The 22077-nt window shown below is 45.1% G+C and overlaps 1 protein-coding gene across 1 annotated transcript in view; it reads right to left on the bottom strand.

The window, feature by feature from the left end:
• EPYC (epiphycan) overlaps window positions 1-22077 on the bottom strand; it is a 66441-nt gene that overhangs the window by 18945 nt on the left and 25419 nt on the right. The window contains exon 2 of the mRNA XM_063930500.1: window positions 12587-12752. Within this exon, the coding sequence (XP_063786570.1) occupies window positions 12587-12752 (166 nt within the window). The remainder of the gene's footprint in view (window positions 1-12586; window positions 12753-22077) is intronic.

Below are 22077 nucleotides of genomic sequence, written 5' to 3'. Positions count from 1 at the left end.
TTAACCACCTCGGAACATCCTCCCTTATACGTCACCTGCAGCGCATTCATAATGAGTCAGTGACAAGTTCAAAAACTTTGGGCGACAGCGGAAGCAGTCCACTGACCAGTAAATCCCTTCCTCTTGTAACCAAGCTCACGCAAACCACCCCACCAACTCCCTCAGTGTCAATTTCCTCCTTCCCCAGGAATGCCAATAGTCCTGCAGGCCATGTCACTGGCAATTCTGACGAGTCCTCTCCTGCCTGGGATTCCTCCGATGCATCCTTGCGTGTAACGCCTACTGCTGCTGGCGCTGCTGTTGTTGCTGCTGGGAGTCGATGGTCATCCCAGAGGGGAAGTCGTAAGCCCACTTTTACTACTTCCACCAAGCAATTGACTGTCCAACAGTCCTTTGCGAGGAAGATGAAATATCACAGCAGTCATCCTGTTGCAAAGCGGATAACTGAGGCCTTGACAACTATGTTGGTGTTAGACGTGCGTCCGGTATCCGCCGTTAGTTCACAGGGAACTAGACAATTTCTTGAGGTAGTGTGCCCCCGTTACCAAATACCATCTAGGTTCCACTTCTCTAGGCAGGCGATACCGAGAATGTACACGGACGTCAGAAAAAGACTCACCAGTGTCCTAAAAAATGCAGTTGTACCCAATGTCCACTTAACCACGGACATGTGGACAAGTGGAGCAGGGCAGGGTCAGGACTATATGACTGTGACAGCCCACTGGGTAGATGTATGGACTCCCGCCGCAAGAACAGCAGCGGCGGCACCAGTAGCAGCATCTCGCAAACGCTAACTCTTTCCTAGGCAGGCTACGCTTTGTATCACCGGTTTCCAGAATACGCACACAGCTGAAAACCTCTTACGGCAACTGAGGAAGATCATCGCGGAATGGCTTACCCCAATTGGACTCTCCTGTGGATTTGTGGCATCGGACAACGCCAGCAATATTGTGTGTGCATTAAATATGGGCAAATTCCAGCACGTCCCATGTTTTGCACATACCTTGAATTTGGTGGTGCAGAATTTTTTTAAAAATGACAGAGGCGTGCAAGAGATGCTGTCAGTGGCCAGAAGAATTGCGGGACACTTTCGGCGTACAGGCACCACGTACAGAAGACTGGAGCAACATCAAAAACGCCTGAACCTGCCCTGCCATCATCTGAAGCAAGAAGTGGTAACGAGGTGGAATTCAACCCTATATATGCTTCAGAGGTTGGAGGAGCAGCAAAAGGCCATTCAAGCCTATACAATTGAGCACGATATAGGAGGTGGAATGCACCTGTCTCAAGCGCAGTGGAGAATGATTTCAACGTTGTGCAAGGTTCTGCTGCCCTTTGAACTTGCCACACGTGTAGTCAGTTCAGACACTGCCAGCCTGAGTCAGGTCATTCCCCTCATCAGGCTTTTGCAGAAGAAGCTGGAGACATTGAAGGAGGAGCTAACACGGAGCGATTCCGCTAGGCATGTGGGACTTGTGGATGGAGCCCTTAATTCGCTTAACAAGGATTCACGGGTGGTCAATCTGTTGAAATCAGAGCACTACATTTTGGCCACCGTGCTCGATCCTAGATTTAAAACCTACCTTGGATCTCTCTTTCCGGCAGACACAAGTCTGCTGGGGTTCAAAGACCTGCTGGTGAGAAAATTGTCAAGTCAAGCGGAACGCGACCTGTCAACATCTCCTCCTTCACATTCTCCCGCAACTGGGGGTGCGAGGAAAAGGCTCAGAATTCCGAGCCCACCCGCTGGCGGTGATGCAGGGCAGTCTGGAGCGACTGCTGATGCTGACATCTGGTCCGGACTGAAGGACCTGACAACGATTACGGACATGTCGTCTACTGTCACTGCATATGATTCTCTCCCCATTGAAAGAATGGTGGAGGATTATATGAGTGACCGCATCCAAGTAGGCACGTCAGACAGTCCGTACTTATACTGGCAGGAAAAAGAGGCAATTTGGAGGCCCTTGCACAAACTGGCTTTATTCTACCTAAGTTGCCCTCCCACAAGTGTGTACTCCGAAAGAGTGTTTAGTGCCGCCGCTCACCTTGTCAGCAATCGGCGTACGAGGTTACTTTCAGAAAATGTGGAGAAGATGATGTTCATTAAAATGAATTATAATCAATTCCTCCGTGGAGACATTGACCAGCAGCAATTGCCTCCACAAAGTACACAGGGAGCTGAGATGGTGGATTCCAGTGGGGACGAATTGATAATCTGTGAGGAGGGGGATGTACACGGTGATATATCGGAGGATGATGATGAGGTGGACATCTTGCCTCTGTAGAGCCAGTTTGTGCAAGGAGAGATTAATTGCTTCTTTTTTGGTGGGGGTCCAAACCAACCCGTCATTTCAGTCACAGTCGTGTGGCAGACCCTGTCACTGAAATGATGGGTTGGTTAAAGTGTGCATGTCCTGTTTATACAACATAAGGGTGGGTGGGAGGGCCCAAGGACAATTCCATCTTGCACCTCTTTTTTCTTTAATTTTTCTTTGCGTCATGTGCTGTTTGGGGAGTATTTTTTTGAAGGGCCATCCTGCGTGACACTGCAGTGCCACTCCTAGATGGGCCAGGTGTTTGTGTTGGCCACTAGGGTCGCTTAGCTTACTCACACAGCTACCTCATTGCGCCTCTTTTTTTCTTTGCGTCATGTGCTGTTTGGGGAGTGTTTTTTGGAAGGGCCATCCTGCGTGACACTGCAGTGCCACTCCTAGATGGGCCAGGTGTTTGTGTCGGCCACTAGGGTCGCTTATCTTACTCACACAGCTACCTCATTGCGCCTCTTTTTTTCTTTGCGTCATGTGCTGTTTGGGGAGTGTTTTTTGGAAGGGCCATCCTGCGTGACACTGCCGTGCCACTCCTAGATGGGCCAGGTGTTTGTGTCGGCCACTAGGGTCGCTTAGCTTACTCACACAGCTACCTCATTGCGCCTCTTTTTTTCTTTGCGTCATGTGCTGTTTGGGGAGTGTTTTTTGGAAGGGCCATCCTGCGTGACACTGCAGTGCCACTCCTAGATGGGCCAGGTGTTTGTGTCGGCCACTAGGGTCGCTTAGCTTACTCACACAGCTACCTCATTGCGCCTCTTTTTTTCTTTGCGTCATGTGCTGTTTGGGGAGTGTTTTTTGGAAGGGCCATCCTGCGTGACACTGCATTGTCACTCCTAGATGGGCCAGGTGTTTGTGTCGGCCACTAGGGTCGCTTAGCTTACTCACACAGTTACCTCATTGCGCCTCTTTTTTTCTTTGCATCATGTGCTGTTTGGGGAGTGTTTTTTGGAAGGGCCATCCTGCGTGACACTGCAGTGCCACTCCTAGATGGGCCAGGTGTTTGTGTCGGCCACTAGGGTCGCTTAGCTAACTCACACAGCTACCTCATTGCGCCTCTTTTTTTCTTTGCGTCATGTGCTGTTTGGGGAGTGTTTTTTGGAAGGGCCATCCTGCGTGACACTGCAGTGCCACTCCTAGATGGGCCAGGTGTTTGTGTCGGCCACTAGGGTCGCTTATCTTACTCACACAGCTACCTAATTGCGCCTCTTTTTTTCTTTGCGTCATGTGCTGTTTGGGGAGTGTTTTTTGGAAGGGCCATCCTGCGTGACACTGCAGTGCCACTCCTAGATGGGCCAGGTGTTTGTGTCGGCCACTAGGGTCGCTTAGCTTACTCACACAGCTACCTCATTGCGCCTCTTTTTTTCTTTGCGTCATGTGCTGTTTGGGGAGTGTTTTTTGGAAGGGCCATCCTGCGTGACACTGCAGTGCCACTCCTAGATGGGCCAGGTGTTTGTGTCGGCCACTAGGGTCGCTTAGCTTACTCACACAGCTACCTCATTGCGCCTCTTTTTTTCTTTGCATCATGTGCTGTTTGGGGAGTGTTTTTTGGAAGGGCCATCCTGCGTGACACTGCAGTGCCACTCCTAGATGGGCCAGGTGTTTGTGTCGGCCACTAGGGTCGCTTATCTTACTCACACAGCTACCTCATTGCGCCTCTTTTTTTCTTTGCGTCATGTGCTGTTTGGGGAGTGTTTTTTGGAAGGGCCATCCTGCGTGACACTGCAGTGCCACTCCTAGATGGGCCAGGTGTTTGTGTCGGCCACTAGGGTCGCTTAGCTTACTCACACAGCTACCTCATTGCGCCTCTTTTTTTCTTTGCATCATGTGCTGTTTGGGGAGTGTTTTTTGGAAGGGCCATCCTGCGTGACACTGCAGTGCCACTCCTAGATGGGCCAGGTGTTTGTGTCGGCCACTAGGGTCGCTTAGCTTACTCACACAGCTACCTCATTGCGCCTCTTTTTTTCTTTGCGTCATGTGCTGTTTGGGGAGTGTTTTTTGGAAGGGCCATCCTGCGTGACACTGCAGTGCCACTCCTAGATGGGCCAGGTGTTTGTGTCGGCCACTAGGGTCGCTTAGCTTACTCACACAGCTACCTCATTGCGCCTCTTTTTTTCTTTGCGTCATGTGCTGTTTGGGGAGTGTTTTTTGGAAGGGCCATCCTGCGTGACACTGCAGTGCCACTCCTAGATGGGCCAGGTGTTTGTGTCGGCCACTAGGGTCGCTTAGCTTACTCACACAGCTACCTCATTGCGCCTCTTTTTTTCTTTGCATCATGTGCTGTTTGGGGAGTGTTTTTTGGAAGGGCCATCCTGCGTGACACTGCAGTGCCACTCCTAGATGGGCCAGGTGTTTGTGTCGGCCACTAGGGTCGCTTAGCTTACTCACACAGCTACCTCATTGCGCCTCTTTTTTTCTTTGCGTCATGTGCTGTTTGGGGAGTGTTTTTTGGAAGGGCCATCCTGCGTGACACTGCAGTGCCACTCCTAGATGGGCCAGGTGTTTGTGTCGGCCACTAGGGTCGCTTAGCTTACTCACACAGCTACCTCATTGCGCCTCTTTTTTTCTTTGCGTCATGTGCTGTTTGGGGAGTGTTTTTTGGAAGGGCCATCCTGCGTGACACTGCAGTGCCACTCCTAGATGGGCCAGGTGTTTGTGTCGGCCACTAGGGTCGCTTATCATACTCACACAGCTACCTCATTGCGCCTCTTTTTTTCTTTGCGTCATGTGCTGTTTGGGGAGTGTTTTTTGGAAGGGCCATCCTGCGTGACACTGCAGTGCCACTCCTAGATGGGCCAGGTGTTTGTGTCGGCCACTAGGGTCGCTTAGCTTACTCACACAGCTACCTCATTGCGCCTCTTTTTTTCTTTGCGTCATGTGCTGTTTGGGGAGTGTTTTTTGGAAGGGCCATCCTGCGTGACACTGCAGTGCCACTCCTAGATGGGCCAGGTGTTTGTGTCGGCCACTAGGGTCGCTTAGCTTACTCACACAGCTACCTCATTGCGCCTCTTTTTTTCTTTGCGTCATGTGCTGTTTGGGGAGTGTTTTTTGGAAGGGCCATCCTGCGTGACACTGCAGTGCCACTCCTAGATGGGCCAGGTGTTTGTGTCGGCCACTAGGGTCGCTTAGCTTAGTCATCCAGCGACCTCGGTGCAAATTTTAGGACTAAAAATAATATTGTGAGGTGTTCAGAATAGACTGAAAATGAGTGGAAATTATTGTTTTTGAGTTTAATAATACTTTGGGATCAAAATGACCCCCAAATTCTATGATTTAAGCTGTTTTTTAGTGTTTTTTGAAAAAAGCACCCGAACCCAAAACACACCTGAATCCGACAAAAAAAATTCGGTGAGGTTTTGCCAAAACGCGGTCGAACCCAAAACACGGCCGCGGAACCGAACCCAAAACCAAAACACAAAACCCGAAAAATTTCAAGTGCACATCTCTAGTAATTGGTATTCCTAACATGACCAAAACCTTCCTGCAACCTAGGATGAATACTGCCACGCATCTCCCCAGTCCCTCTGCATCTCCCAGAAAGCAGTTATGGGAGATCTACCCCTTTCTGCTGGCCTCTCTTTTTGCAGGATTGTGAAGTCTTGAAAAAAATGTATATGTAGTTTTAACGGTATAAACTAATTTATATATATTTTTTAAATGTATATAAACAATGTTTTTTGAAAATGTCCCCAAATTGACAATTTTTATTATTAAATTATGTAAATAATGATTGTTAAACCTGATTAATCCTATTAGAAAAATCTGTATATTGTTAATACATTGTACTGAATTACTTTTAAATAGAGATGAGCGGGCTCGGTTCCCTGAGAACCATACCTCCCCAAACATCACATCCCGAGCCCAGATCTGAGTGCGGCTCGGGACTTCCTGCCAGACTTGGAAACCAAAATGAGGCAAAATGTCATCATCCCGCTGTCGGATTCTCACGAGATTTGGATTCCATACAACTGCGCGTCACCACCGTTTTCACTCCAGACTTTGAGAGTGAGGGAGACAGACCTCTGTCTCTCTCTATGGGTGGTGGTGTCGGGTGGGGTTAGTGTGTACTCTGTAGGGGTGCTGCTGCAGTCACTGTGGTGTACATGTGCTGTGTTAGGGGTGCTGACATGGCTGTCACTGGTGTTTCATGTGCTGCAGCTGTACATGGGTGTTGCTGTCCTGGGTGTCACTGTGTTGTACAGGGTGCAGGGGCACTGTCCTCCTGTATGCTGAAAAATATAGGAGTGCTGCTGGCCCTGTATGTTGTAAAAATTCAGAGGTGCAATTATTAAAAGTTAAAAGCACACTGCTGTAGGCTGTAAAATATAGGGGTGTTGCTGTGCAAATAACATTACATTGGCCCTGTTCATTGTAAAAATTCAGGGGTGCAGTTAAACATTAAAAGCACACTGTTGTATGCTGTAAAATATAGGGGTGCTGCTGGCCCTCTATGGTGTAAAAATTCAGAGGTAACAGTTGTTAAAAATTAAATGCACACTGCTCCTGTATGCTGTAAAATACTGGGGTGCTGCTGGCCCTGTATGTTGTAAAAATTCAGAAGTGCAGTTAAAAATTAAAAGTATACTGCTGTATGCTGTAAAATATAGGGGTGCTGCTGGCCCTGTATGTTTTAAAAATTCAGAGGTGCAGTTGTTAAAAATTAAAAGCACACAGCTCCCGCATGCTGTAAAATATAGGGGTGCTGCTGGCCCTGTATGTTGTAAAAATTCAAAGGTGCAGTTATTAAAAGTTAAAAGCACACTGCTATATGCTGTAAAATATAGGGGTGTTGCTGTGAAAATTACATTACACTGGCCCTGTATGTTGTAAAAATTCAGGGGTGCAGTTAAAAATTAAAAGCACACTGCTGTATGCTGTGAAATATAGGGGTGCTTCTGGCCCTCTATGTTGTAAAAATTCAGAGGTGCAGTTGTTAAAAATTAAATGCACACTGCTCCTGTATGCTGTAAAATACTGGGGTGCTGCTGGCCCTGTATGTTGTAAAAATTCAGAAGTGAGGTTAAAAATTAAAAGTATACTTCTGTATGCTGTAAAATATAGGGTGCTGCTGGCCCAGTATGTTGTAAAAATTCAGAGGTGCAGTTGTTAAAAATTAAAAGCACACTGCTCCTGTATGCTGTAAAATATTGGGGTGCTGCTGGCCCTGTATGTTGTAAAAATTCAAGGGTGCAGTTGTTAAAAATTAAACGCACACTGCTCTTGTATTCTGTAAAATATAGGGGTGCTGCTGGCCCTGTATGTTGTAAAAATTCAGAGGTGCAGTTGTTAAAAATTAAATGCACACTGCTTTATGCTGTAAAATATAGGAGTGCTGCTGTTCAAATAACATTACACCGGCCCTGTATGCTGTAAGTATACAGGGTGTGAAAATAAAGGGGCACTGTTCTGTGTGCTGTAATAATAAAGGGATGCTGTCCTGTGAAACGGAGAACAACAATTTGGAGGAAAAAATAGTGGAAGATCAGGAACCACTTCCAGTTCCTAATACTAGTACTGAGGCAGCTGTTGCCACCACTCATGACATTGACGATGCAATTTCATCATCGTCGTCTGCTAAGGCCGATGCCCAATGTCATAGAGGGCGTGTAAAATCCAAGAAGCAAAAATTAATAATCAGAAAAAAAAAGAAATTATCTGACAAGAAATGTAAAATTGGCAATATGCCATTCACGACACGAAGTGGCAAGGAAAGGCTAAGGCATTGGTCTGTGTTCATGACTAGTGGCTCAGCTTCTCATGAGGCTGGAAGCCCTCCTCCCTCTGGAAAAATGAAAAAAATAAGCTTGTTAAAGCACAGGAATAAACAACTGTGCGTTCAGAGATATCACAAATCCCCAAGGAGAGTCCAAATGTGTCAGTGGTTGCAATGTCTAGGCATAACCTTCCCGAGACTGTATGAAAAGAGGAGGCTCCTACCACCATTTGTACACCCCCTGCAAGTGCTGGGAAGAGCACCGCCAGTCCAGTTGCTGATATTGAGATTGAGGATGTCACTGTAGACGTACATCAGGATGAGGAGGATATAGGTGTAGCTGGCACTGAGGAGGAAGTTGATGATGAGGATTCTGATAGTGATGTGGTTTGTTTGAATGAGGCACCAGTAGAGACAGTTTATGTCCGTGGGATGAGAAATCCCCATTGTCATACCTGGGCAAAATTAAAAAAAAGCCACCTTTTCAGTGTGGAATTATTTCTCCACAAATCTGGACAACAGGTGTCAAGCCATGTGTTGCCTTTGTCAATCCGTAATAAGTAGGGGTAAGGACCACCTAGGAACATCCTCCCTTATACGTCACCTGCAGCGCATTCATCAGTAGTCATTCTCAAGTTCAGAAACTTTGGTTAAGAGCGTAAGCAGTCCACTGACACCTTTTTCCTCTTGTAGCCAAGATCTTGGAAGCCACACCACCAACTCCCTCAATGTCAATTTCCTCCTCAGTCAGGTACATCAGTAGTCCTGCAGGCCATGTCACTGGCATGACTGACAAGTACTCTCCTATCCGGAATTCCTCTGGAGAATCCTTGAGTGGTATGCCTACTGCTGTTGCTGCTGCTGTTGTTGTTGCTGGGAGTCAATCGTAATCCCAGAGGGGAATTTAGAAGACCACTTGTACTACTTCAACTAGGCAATTGATTGTCCAACAGTCCTTTGCGAGGAAGATGAAATATGATAGCAGCCACCCTGTTGCAAAGCGGAATACTGAGGCCATAACAACAATGCTGGTGTTAGACGTGCGTCTGGTATCCGTCATTAGAGCAGTGGGATTTATACAGTTGATGGACGTACTCTGTCCCTGGTACCAAATCCCGTCTAGATTCCACTTCATTAGGAAAGCGATTCCCGGACTGTACAGGGACATTAAGAAAGGTGTCCTGAAAAATGCAGTTGTACCCAGTGTCTACTTAACCACAGACATGTGGACAAGTGGAGCCGGGCAAACTAAGGACTACATGACTGTGACAGCCCACTGGGTAGATGTATTGACTCCCACAGCAACAACAGCAGCAGTAGCAGCATCTCAGAAAACGCAAACTCGTTCCTAGGCAGGCTATGCTGTGTATCACCGGTTTCCGTAAGAGGCACACCGCTGACAACCTCTTATAGAAACTTAGGAACATCATTGCATAATGGCTTACCCCACTTAGACTCTCCTGGGGATTTGTGATATCGGACAACGCCACCAATATTGTGCGTGCATTACATCTGGGCAAATTCCAGCATGTCCCATGTTTTGCACATACAATTAATTTGATGGTGTAGAATTTTTTGAAAAATGACAGGGGCGTGCAGGAGATGCTGTCAGTGGCCTGAAAAACTTTCGACATTCAGCCACTGCGTGCCGAAGACTGGAGCACCAGCAAACACTTCTGAACCTGCCCTTCCATCACCTGAAGCAAGAGGTGGTAACGAGGTGGAATTCAACACTCTATATGCTTCAGAGGATGGAGGAGCAGCAAAAGGCCATTCAAGCCTATACATCCACCTACGATATAGGCAAAGGAGGGGGAATGCACCTGACTCAAGCAAAGTGAGGAATGATTTCCGTGTTGTGCAATTTTCTCCAACCCTTTGAACTTGTCACATGTGAAGTCAGTTCAGACATTGCCAGCTTGCGTCAGGTCATTCACCTTATCAGGCTTTTGCAGAAGCAACTGGAGAAATTGAAGGAGGAGCTAAGATGGAGCGATTCCACTAAGTATTTGGGACTTGTGGATGGAGCCCTTCATTTGCTTTGCCAGGATTCAAGAGTGGTCAATCTGCTGAAATCAGAGCACTACATTTTGACCACTGTGCTCGGTCCTAGGTTTAAAGCCTATGTTGTGCAAAGACCTGCTGGTGAGAAAATTGTCATCTCAAGTGGAACGTGACCCGTCAACAGCTCCTCCTTCATTTTCTCCCGCAACTGGGGCTGCGAGGAAAAGGATAAAATTTCCTGGCCCACCAACTGGCAGTGATGCAGGGCAGTCAGGAGCAAGTGTTGACATCTGGTCCAGACTGAAGGACCTGCCAGTGATTACTGACATGTCTACTGTCACGGCATATGATGCTGTCACCATTGAAAGAATGATGGAGGATTATCTGAGTGACAGCATCCAAGTAGGCATGTCAGACAGTCCGTATGAAAACTGGCAGGAAAATGAGGCAATTTGGATGCCCTTGTACAAACTGGCTTTATTTTACCTAAGTTTCCCCCCCTCCAGTGTGTACTCCGAAAGAGGGTTTAGTGCAGCCAGTAACCTTGTCGGCAATCAGCACAGGAGATTACTTCCACAAAATGTGGAGAAGATGAATTATAAATTCCTCCAGGAAGACCTTTACCAGCAATTGCCTCCAGAAACTACACAGGGACGTGTGATGGTGGATTCCAGTTGGGACGAATTAATACTCTGTGAGGAGGATGTACACACTGAAAGGGGTGAGGAATCGGAGAATGAGGACGCCATCTTGCCTCTGTAGAGCCAGTTTGTGCAAGGAGAGATGAATTGCATCTTTTTTGGTGGTGGTGGGGATTAATTTCTTCTTTTTTTGTAGGGGCCCAAACAAACAATCATTTCAGACAGTCGTGTGGCAGACCCTGTTGTTGAAATTATTGGTTTGTTAAAGTGTGCATGTCCTGTTTATACAACATAAGGGTGGGTTGGAGGGCCCAAGGACAATTCCATCTTGCACCTCTTTTTTTTTTTTTTGCATTATGTGCTCTTTCGGGCTTAATTTTTAAAACTGCCATCCTGTCTGACACTGCAGTGCCACTCCTAAATGGGCCAGGTGTGTGTGCCGCCAACTTGTGTTGCTTAGCTTAGTCATCCAGCGACCTCGGTGCAACCTTTTGGCCTACATACAATATTGTGAGGTGTGAGGTGTTCAGAATAGACTGGAAATGAGTGGAAATGAATGTTATTGAAGTTAATAATACTGTAGGATCAAAATGACCCCAAACTCTGTGATTTTAGCTGTTTTTGTGTTTTGTTTTGTTTTAAAAAATCATCCAGATCCAAAACCAAAACCCGAAAAGGGTGGTTTCCAAAACACGAGCAGGGATCCAGATCTAAAACCAAAACTCAAAACACGAAAAGTGCCCGCTGCACATCTCTACTTTTAAATAGCTATTATTTATGTAACCTGACAAGAAAAAAAAATCAACAATTTTGATTGCATTTTTGGAAAAATATTAGCCAGATAAGTGGCTAATAAGGTCAAATAACAGCTAACTCAGCTATTGTTTTTATTTTCACTGGTAGCATTTGTACAAATATAATCCTGCACCCACAATACCTACTTTTGATATTTGCTACCTCTCTCTCTCTCTCTCTCTCTCTCTCTCTCTATATATATATATATATACACACAGTATATATATAAAATATACTGGATAGCTTATACCCCTTTCACACCGCCTGAGGCGGGTCGCACCCGGGAGCCTGACATGGGAGCTTCCAGGGGGCGACCCGCCTCAGGTGCCCCGCATATTGCCAAGTTGGTGATGTTAGCAATGATGCGGCGGCCCGGCGCTTGGAGATCACATCATCTGCAAGCGCCGCCCATTCACACTCAGTGAACGGGAATGGGTCGTATAGACCCGGCTCCCATTCACACCGCATAGCGAGCTGGGTTGAACACGAGTTCAACCCTGCTCGCTACCAGGGTTGAAATACCAGGTCGCTCGACCTGGTATTTTTCTCCTGGCACCTTTCAGACCGCACATGATCACGGGTTATGCTGGCGGTCTGAAAGGGGTATATGTGACCTAGAAATAAACTGAGAAATGTATGATCAGGATGTGACGTCAGGGAGAGGAGCAATAAAGGAAAAACCAGACGCTTTAGACTCTGCATGTGCAATGTGCAGGCTGCTCATGCCTAAAATTACTATATGTAATATACACGTTTGGGGAGAAATATACTTCTAGGGACTGTTTATGAACTATGGAAATGGAAAAAAAAAGTCTGATCCATGTGAGCGAAGCTGCGGGCAAACGCTGATTCAGAAATAATAAAAAAAAATTAAAAATAATAATTCAAATAGTCTATATTTCATCCAAAAGCCATTGCAAGTTTGTCTATTTAAAACCATATACTAATAAAAAAAATTCTATTAATCTGCGTCACAAAATTTACTATTGCAACATATTTTTGCACTTTCTTCAGAATAGTGTTATGCAGTTAAATGTAAACCTTCTTGTAAAGTATAATCACATCTGTGTGCTCCTCTCCTGTAACTGAACACGAGTGACACAAACCTCCACTTGCTTCTGGAATTTGGACTCCAGGAGACAAGGGCCCCTGTGGTGAAGAGCCATCAATTAATTTTGGCGTCGATTCTTCATCTTCTTCTATTTCTTCTTGAACTTCTTCTGGTGAAAGAATTGGTCTGTTCACAATAGGAAGCACAGTTCCAATTTCTATCTGGAAGGGGAAAATATAACTTAATTAATCCGAAAATAAGAACTACAAACAGGTTTTTTATTACCAGTCTTGAAATTAAATAAGTACATTTGAACACTAGGTGTCACTGTACTACAGATCCATATTTCTTACTTATGTGATCTTTTACACCACTATGAACAGATAACTAGTACTGTATGTTTCAGCAACTTGTACTGAGATTTAATAAAATATGATTCTTAGAAAAAACATAGTGTAGATGAAAAAGTGACCAATAGTCAATAGTAAAAGCTACATTATGTTGCCTTAAGATCAATAGGAATGATATACATTTTACCATCACTTATGAGATGCCTGTTAGTTGCATGCACCCCTTTCTCTGATGTCTGCAGCTGAATCATTTATTTTACAATCACTTAGTATATGAAAGAAAAAGAGATCTGAAGTATATATACCATATATATACACCATTGTCTATCCTTTTTCTCAGTTTATCTGGTCACCGTTTACATACAACCACATTTTCTTATTCAGTTTATATGGTTTTCTGCCATTATCCCCTCATAACACTATTACACACTGAGAGCAGCTGCATATGCAGTTCTACAAACTGTAACCTCCACATTTACAAGGGATATTTATCAAAGCCTGGAGAGAGATCAAATGGTGAGAGCTAAAGTCATAGTTGCCTACACTACTGCATTCTGCAGGACACTCCCTGAAATAGTAGCAATCTCCCTGACTTCCTGAATAGACCAGCAATCTCCCTGATTACACTTATCCCCATTATGAAGTTAAGGCATTCTTGGCGGGGGGCGGGTGGTGGTGGGGGGGGGGGATGATGACGAAGAAATCAGAGATACAGCATATGAAGGCTTTGAATAAGACACCAGTGAAACTGAGAGGCAGCCAAATGAACATTGTGCTGTATGCTGAAAGGGGTGGTCTTCAGTTTGCCGGCTGTTGGGATCCCGGCGCACAGTACACCGATGCCGGAATCCCGACACTTTTTTTCCCTCTTGGGGTCCACGACCCCCCTGGAGAGAGAATAGATAGCGCGGCATGCATAGCGTGCCACCGTGCCCGTAGCGAGCCCACAAGTGGCTCATTTGTGCTCGCCCAGCTGTCGGTATGCCGGCAGTCGGGATTCTGGCACTGGTATGCTGGCCGCTGGGAGCCCGGCCGCCGGCATACCCTACTACACCCTGCTGAAAGTACACAGATAGCATATTACTACAGAATGAAACAACATAGTGTGTGCCCTGCTTACAAGAGCTTACAGTGTAGTTAAACCATATATATATATATATATATATATATATATATATATGTACAGCAATCCTGGCAAGCGGCGGCACTCAGAGACTGCTCACGGCCGGTAAAGTGCAAAAAGTGCTGTTTAATTAATCACTCCATATACAACGTTTTGGGGCCACAACACCCCTTTTTCAATATGATGTGCATGTGAATACATTCCGGAAGGCACCAGACGAATATTCACAGAAACAGTGAGTGCCGATTCTACTGCTGTGTGTGTGTGTGTGTGTGTGTGTGTATATGTATATATGTGTATATATATATATATATACTGTGTAGCTAAACTGTAAAATACAGTAACCTTAATATGTTGCACAAAAGTGCATAAGCATGTCATTGCTTGAATGTCTGTCACTCAAAAAATCATTTAGAGGTCAGTTACTAGACACTGATTTATTTATGTAAAGCCACTGCATTAGATCAACAAATAAAATTTAATGGTCAAATGGTATTGGCCCATAGTTGGGGAAAAAAAGCATCTTTATATGTGTGTCAGAGGCTTGTTAATGTGTTCTCCTATTTAGTAATATTTACACACACAACATTACACCATATTTAAGAACGTTTTGGTAATGAATAATGTCTTATTGCTGGTTCCACTAATATTAGAGTCTGGGAGGGTGTGAACAGGAGCACTGCAGAGCTTTTATGGAGATGTTTGCATATTTCTTCACATCAGCACATGGTGCTCTAGTGATGGAGTATTGCTCTGAAGTGACAGGCATCTTTTATACTTGGAGGTTTGCTTTGGATAGTGTGCAGGGCCTGTGTCATGATCGGGGGTTATTTATCAAAGCTTGGGGAGAGAGAAAATTGTGGAAGATAAAGTACAAAACAATGAAAGATAAAGGACAAAACAATCAGCACCTGTCATTTTTCAAACACAGCATGTAAAATCTAAGGCAGGAGGAAATTGCTAGTACTTTAGCCATACTCACCTACTTTTGAAGCAGCATTTCAGGAAAATTCTAAAAAGTAACACCTATCAGCGCAGATCTGTACTGCTACATAAAAATGACTTACATCTAAATGTACAGTAAATGAGCCCCAAAGTTAGTAAGATCTACTTGTTGAAGAAAAGACACTGATATTATTCAGGATTTGTTTGTGTATTGTGTTTTACAAGAGCTTCCATATATTGTAAGTGGCCAAGAGGAACATTATTTAAAATGCACGTAGCCATAGGGATCATTGTGCCTTATAACCAGTGGAGGGAAATGGTACTGACGAACCTATTTGAATATATGTACAGTATGCAGGGGCATAATGAGAACACTGTAGGCCCCATGGCAAGATTTTAGCCACTCATAGGCAAACATAGTGGTGGTGGTGGTGTTCAGACAGTAATTAATACACGTGTGTCCACCAACTAGGAGAGCTGTAAAACATGTACTGTTTGGAATGCTTTGCTATAGACCATCATCATGTAGGGTTAATTATTAATTCTGTAATGTGTACATATATGTCCAGGCAGTTTTTAGGTTTTTCTGATACTCTCCCAGACTTGCTCCAATGCCCTGGATTGGTGCCCACATCTGATATAAAACATTCAGCTCAGGCAGGATATCCCTACTGCCAAGAACGGTTAAAAAAAAATCAAAGAACTTTTGTAAATAGTTACATTGAATTTCAATTACTTGAAGAATAGTCGTCTTTTGCCTAGCTTCCAATGTGATAAAAACATTGGTGATATGGTTATGAAACTGAGGGGCAGATTTATTAACCCTGGTGAAGTGATAAAGTGGAAGATAAAGGACCAGCCAGTCAGCTCCTAACTGTCATTTTTCAAACCCGGTCTGTGACATGACAGTTAGGATCTGATTGGCTGGTCCTTTATCACCTTCCACTTTATCACTTCACCGAGCTTAATAAATCTGCCCCTCATCAATGTCTCTAACCTTGCTGATACCAGACCTCATGATTGTAACTAGGGGGGCACGCCCAAGGAGGGCACATGCCCTGGGTGCTGGAATGACGGAGGCACTAGGGCGGTCAGTTCTAGAGCCAAACTAATCTGAGGGCAATTAGTGCTGCTCCCGCTGACTACAGAAAGGCAGCAGCTGTCTATAGCTGACAGCCTGTTGGGTGCCGGGTCTGCAGGGGCTTGCACTTCCGGTTTCTGGCTGCCGCAACACCCACCAATAGAGTAGAGGGAGAGAGGAGGAGGGAGTCCGGGCGGGAGTGAACCAACAGTGTCCCATGCACACACAGACCCAAACAAGAGGTAATGTGCTGCAAGGCCAGCCTCAGCCTGTCCTGAGGGCTGTATAATTAAGAGTGAGCCATGAGTGACACAGGAGTATAATTGTTGTGCACAATATATATAAATATATATATATCAGTGACATAATCATTACAATCAGTTAGCTCTCTAATGATGATATCACCGCTGTATATATAGTGCTGTGTGTGTATGTATGTGTGTATGTGTGTGCATGTGTGTGTGTATATATATATATATATATATAGTGCTCGAAGTGGAAATTTTGAAGTGGGGGTATGTAAAAGTGAAGGTTGTAATTGGGGCGTTGCCACTCAAAAGGGGGTATGTCCTTTAGTGTAGTTTACCACACTTATACACATTATGCACCATAATAGTAGGACCCCTTATACTATCTAGTACTGGTGCTACTTTCACATTATACACTACCACAAAGTATGAGCCGAAATTCACATTATAGCACACGGTATGAACCAAAATTCACATTTAGAGCACACAGAATGAGCCAAAATTCACATAGCACATGGAATGAGCCGAAATTCACATTATGCCACATGGAATTAGGACAAAATTCAGGGAGAGTGACAGCTGGGACATAGGGACAGGGAGCGTGACAGAGGGACAGGGAAAGTGACAGCAGGGACATAGGGACAGGGAGAGTGACAGAGGGACAGCGAAAGTGACAGCAGGGACATAGGGACACGGAAAGTGACAGAGGGACATGGAAAGTGACAGCAGGGACATAGGGACAGGGAGAGTGACAGAGAGAGGGACAGCAAAGGCATACTGTAGGGACTAGGGAGCGAGAAGGGCAGCAGGGTAAGATTACCTATTTAGCAGCGCGGTGCTGAGAATGCTGTGGTCTGCGGTGCATGAGGAGGCTGTGGTCAGTGCGGGGCAGAGGAGGCTGTGGTCTGCGGTGCATGAGGATGCTGTTGCCGACGCAGGGCAGATGAGGCTGAGGGCCTCAGAGATGGTGCAGAAAATTACTGAGGGTGGCAGAGGAGGCTGAGGATGGTAGTGGTGCAGCGTAGGAGGAGGCAGAGGGCCACGGTGGTGCGATAGAGGAGGCTGTGGTCGGAGGCCTTTAGTGGTGCGGCACTGGCTCCTATGACCCGGTGCTACTATTTCAAATCTGCCACAGACTGGCAGCCAATCAGGAGCGGCAGATTTGAAATAGTAGTGCCGTGGTCAGCTCGATTCGGCCCGGTGGGGGATAGTGCTCGAAGAAGTGGCGGTGCCATACCGTTGTATACCAGCCCACTTCGGGCACTGTATATATATATATATATATATATATATATATATAAAAAGAGATTGTGTGGGTGGTATTGGCGCTACTCCTTTCCTTAAAGTTTGATAAAAGTCCTTTTCCCTTTTTTTATGGTAATCGGACTTCTTAAAAATGCACTCCCGCGTTATAATGGGGTGTCAGCCCTTTTCTCCCATGGTTTGCTGTTCAGGCTAACCGTCTTTAAATCTAAGAGACAAAAAATTAGAATAGGCGCCTCCTAGTGCATTATCTCACATATATTGTGACCTCCACCTTTAGTATCACCCCAGTGAATTCAAGGTGTACCTTGGATGGTGGAATTCCAACCACCTAATTGAATCGCATAATACCACGTTTTCAATGTGTAATAGGGATATTTTTCATCACAGTAATCCTGGTGGTACTTCTCCCCAGTTTTAACCTCACATATATAGGATAAAAGTAGAAAGGACCAATAGTGCAATACGTTTCATAAAAAATAAACACATTTATTCAAAAAACTGGTCCTAATAATAAAATAGTTGCCCGTACAATGGCCCTCATTCCGAGTTGTTCGCTCGCTAGCTGCTTTTAGCAGCATTGCACACGCTAAGCCGCCGCCTACTGGGAGTGTATCTTAGCTTAGCAGAATTGCGAACGAAAGATTCGCAAAATTGCGAATAGAAATTTCTTAGCAGTTTCTGAGTAGCTCGACACTTACTCTGCCACTGCGATCAGTTCAGTCAGTTTCGTTCCTGGTTTGATGTCACAAACACACCCAGCGTTCGCCCAGGCACTCCCCCGTTTCTCCAGCCACTCCCGCGTTTTCCCCAGAAACGGCAGCGTTTTTTCACACACACCCATAAAACGGACAGTTTCCGCCCATAAACACCCACTTCCTGTCAATCACACTCCGATCACCAGAACAAAGAAAAATCCTCGTAATGCCGTGAGTAAAATACCTAACTTTTGAGTAAAATAACTAAGTGCATGCGCTCTGCGAACCATGCGCATGCGCAGTAAGCGACTAATCGCAATATAGAGAAAATCGGCAACGAGCGAACAACTCGGAATGAGGGCCAATGTAAAGGTAAAAAACAGCTTATCTGTTAGTAGTCGTCCATACGAGTGAACACTCAACGCGTTTCGTCCGATGCCCACGGCTTAGACTTCCTCAGGAGTGTAATGATACAAGCTGGCTGGCACACACGCTGAGCTGGGCCGGAAGTTGTATATATGTGTATAAGGTTGTAGCTGTGAATGAGAATCCTGAGAGAGTACTAGGGATAGTGACTCAGTTTGAGTCTACTATAGTATACCTATTCAGAATTGGATTTGCCAATATACACCCAAAAGGTCACTGTCACAGCAATTTTTCTTTTTATATGCATTGATGAATTTTATATGATAGACACGAATATTGGAATATTGCGACCCCTGATGAAGTCCTGTATGGACGAAACGCGTTGGGTATTCACGCATTTATGAATTTGAACATACATCAGAACGCTTTATTGGAAGAATTGATATTCGATCCAATTGTGGATATTACCAATATAGAATTCGTCAGATAACTATCAGTCTGTATTGTTCATTTATGGTACAAAGCCATTTGTATGTTTTATTGATGTTTTATATAATGCTACAGTTTTTACTGTTTAAATTTTAAAAAATAAATACATTTGTTTGCGATATCTGAGGTGGTTTAGCTCCCATGAGAATCTCTTTTTTCTATATATATATATATATATATATATATATATATATACAGTACGCATTGATAAATGCCGTTCTTGGTTATTAGACCATTTCACACTTGTGAACAGTACACCAGGGCATCCATTCAAGATCCAGCTACTCCAGTACCTAGCAGAGGATGACCCAGACAGACGTATGCAGTTTTGCATGTGGGCCTTTCAGCAACATCAACAGGATTCCTCTTTTGCACAAGGCATCTTGGTCAGTGATGAGGCAAACCTTTATGTCAGTTGTGAGATTAACCTTCACAACCACAGGTACTGGAGTGACCAGAATCAACACTGGATGGAACCTTCAAAGGTTGTTGGTAATGTAAAGGTTATGGTGTGGTGTGGGATACGGGGTACCCATGTAATTGGACCCATTTTCATTGACTAGAACCTAAATGCATAGCCTGTAATTCCAACAAAAAAAAGTGTTGTAACTTTTGAACCATAACTGCTACTTCAAATCTGTTTCCAGCAATAAACTTTTTCAGCAAAGTCTGATGTTGTTTGACATGTTACACAACCCCCTTTCCATTTGAAAAAACTGACAACAATTCAAGATGGCCGCTCTCAAGATGGCACCCATGTTCGGTACATAGCCTAAAAGATAGCCCACCTCACCCATACCTTACTGGGGTATTCAGTTTTCCCGTTTCCCGCACAGTTTTTGAAACAAAAGGGCGTATTGCGACTTTTAAATCACCCTGTACTTATCCGATAATATTTTCTATTGCTCCTCTGTGTATTTTTGCAACTGTGTTACTTTTTTGTATGTATTTTTTCAAGCCTTGTTATGTCTAAAGGTGTATATACACTGGGAGATTTTTTGTGTATACACACTGCCCAGTGTGTATGCACAGCGATGATGTGAACATCGTTGGCAGGAAAATCGCTCAGTGCATACACACAGTACACACAGGGGTAAACCACTTTCCACAGTAGGAGACTGTGGAAAGTGGTTCACTCTGCCGGTAAAACAGGCGGCCAGCGATGATGCGGTAGCGCGCATCAGCGATCACTGCTCATCGCCCGGCCATACACACTAGGAGGTTTTGATCTAAAAAAATTTGTGAGGCTCTGTGAAACTTTGTGTATGTGTTTAATCAGCTCCTCACTTCGGGTGTGTGTACCTAAGTGGGCATGCTATATATTTGTAATGTCTGTGTATACATCATCTCCTGACAAAAGGGACGGTGACCTCTAAAAATTTGAAATAATGAAGCACCTTTTAGTACAGTACTCTCTGAGTGCCACCTGTTTCCTCGAAGTGGGGATACCGGATAGATAGCTAGATAGATAGATAGATAGATAGATAGATAGATAGATAGATAGATAGATAGATTTGTAGCTCTCATTTGTAGCTCTCATGCCGCCTCTCACTGGGAGTGTATTTTAGCTTAGCAGAAGTGTGCATGAAAGGATCGCAGAGCGGCTACAAAAAAAAATTGTGCAGTTTCAGAGTAGCTCCAGACCTACTCAGCGCTTGCGATCACTTCAGACTGTTCAGTTCCGGATTTGACGTCACAAACACGCCCTGCGTTCTCCCAGCCACGCCTGCATTTTTCCTGGCACGCCTGCGTTTTTCCGACCACTCCCTGAAAACGGTCAGTTGACACCCAGAAATGCCCACTTCATATCAATCACTCTGCGGTGGACATTGTGAATGAAAAGCCTCGCTAGATCTTGTGTAAAACTACATCGGCTGTTGTGAAAGTACAACGCGCATGCACATTACGCCGCATACACATGCGCAGAAGTGCCGCTTTTTCACTTAATCGCTGCGCTGCGAACATTTTTATCTAGCGATCAACTCGGAAGGACCCCATTGTCTCTGACTCTCTAGGCAGCATGTTTTACCTGGGCTAGGTTCCAGTTTAAAAACCCTACATTCAGTGTGGGATGTCTCTTGCTGATTTGTTTTGATATTCTAATGAATTTCTCCAGTATAAATGTCTAAAACTTGTTCACAGTACAGCTGGGATTGAAGGTAGGTCTGCAGCTCATAATACTGTATGAGTTAAAAAGAGATGTTGACAGTGCAACCTGAAATAGTTAAATTCAAACAGCAAACATTAGTGTTCAAGGTCTAACTTTGGGTTTGATACATTGAAACAATGAAGCCATTTAAACTTGAACATGTTCATGCTGACTTGGATGAACCTGTTCACTAATACTCCTTTCACATCGCACAAATAACTCGGTATCGACCTGCTATATTGCCGTGGTCGACACGGGACACTGGGGGTCATTCCGAGTTGATCGCTCGCTAGCAGTTTTTAGCAGCCATGCAAACGCATTGTCACCGCTCACTGGTGAGTGTATTTTAGCTTTGCAGAAGTGCGAACGCTTGTGCAGCAGAGCACCGGCAAAATCACCCAGAAACGCTCACTTCATGTCAATCTCCCTGCGTTCGGCCATGTGACAGGAATGTTTGTTACACTCTGTGCAAACCCACGATGCTCATTGTACCCGTACGACGCGCCTGCGCATTGCGGTGCATACGCATGGCAGAAATGCAGATTTTTAGCCTGATCGCTGCGCTGTGAACAACGGCAGCTAGCGATCAACTCGGAATGACTACCACTGTGCGATGTGAAAGGGGCCATGGAGAATTCCCGGGTCCCCTGACCCGGTAATTCAACCCGGGTTATAAGAAGGTTTATACCCGGGTTGAATACCAGGTCAGTGGCAGTGTGAACGGGTTCCCGGGCTCAATGCGAGGTAGTGCGGAGATGAGCTCCCATTGCCGGCTCGTCCCCTACTGCTATGGCAACTGACCCGGCATGTTGCTGGGTCGGGAAGCCTCCCAGC

The sequence above is a fragment of the Pseudophryne corroboree genome, chromosome 6 (assembly GCF_028390025.1).
Source record: "Pseudophryne corroboree isolate aPseCor3 chromosome 6, aPseCor3.hap2, whole genome shotgun sequence".
Lineage (NCBI taxonomy): Eukaryota > Metazoa > Chordata > Amphibia > Anura > Myobatrachidae > Pseudophryne > Pseudophryne corroboree.
Note: the sequence above shows the minus strand (reverse complement) of the source record. Positions and strands in the feature narration are given on the sequence as shown.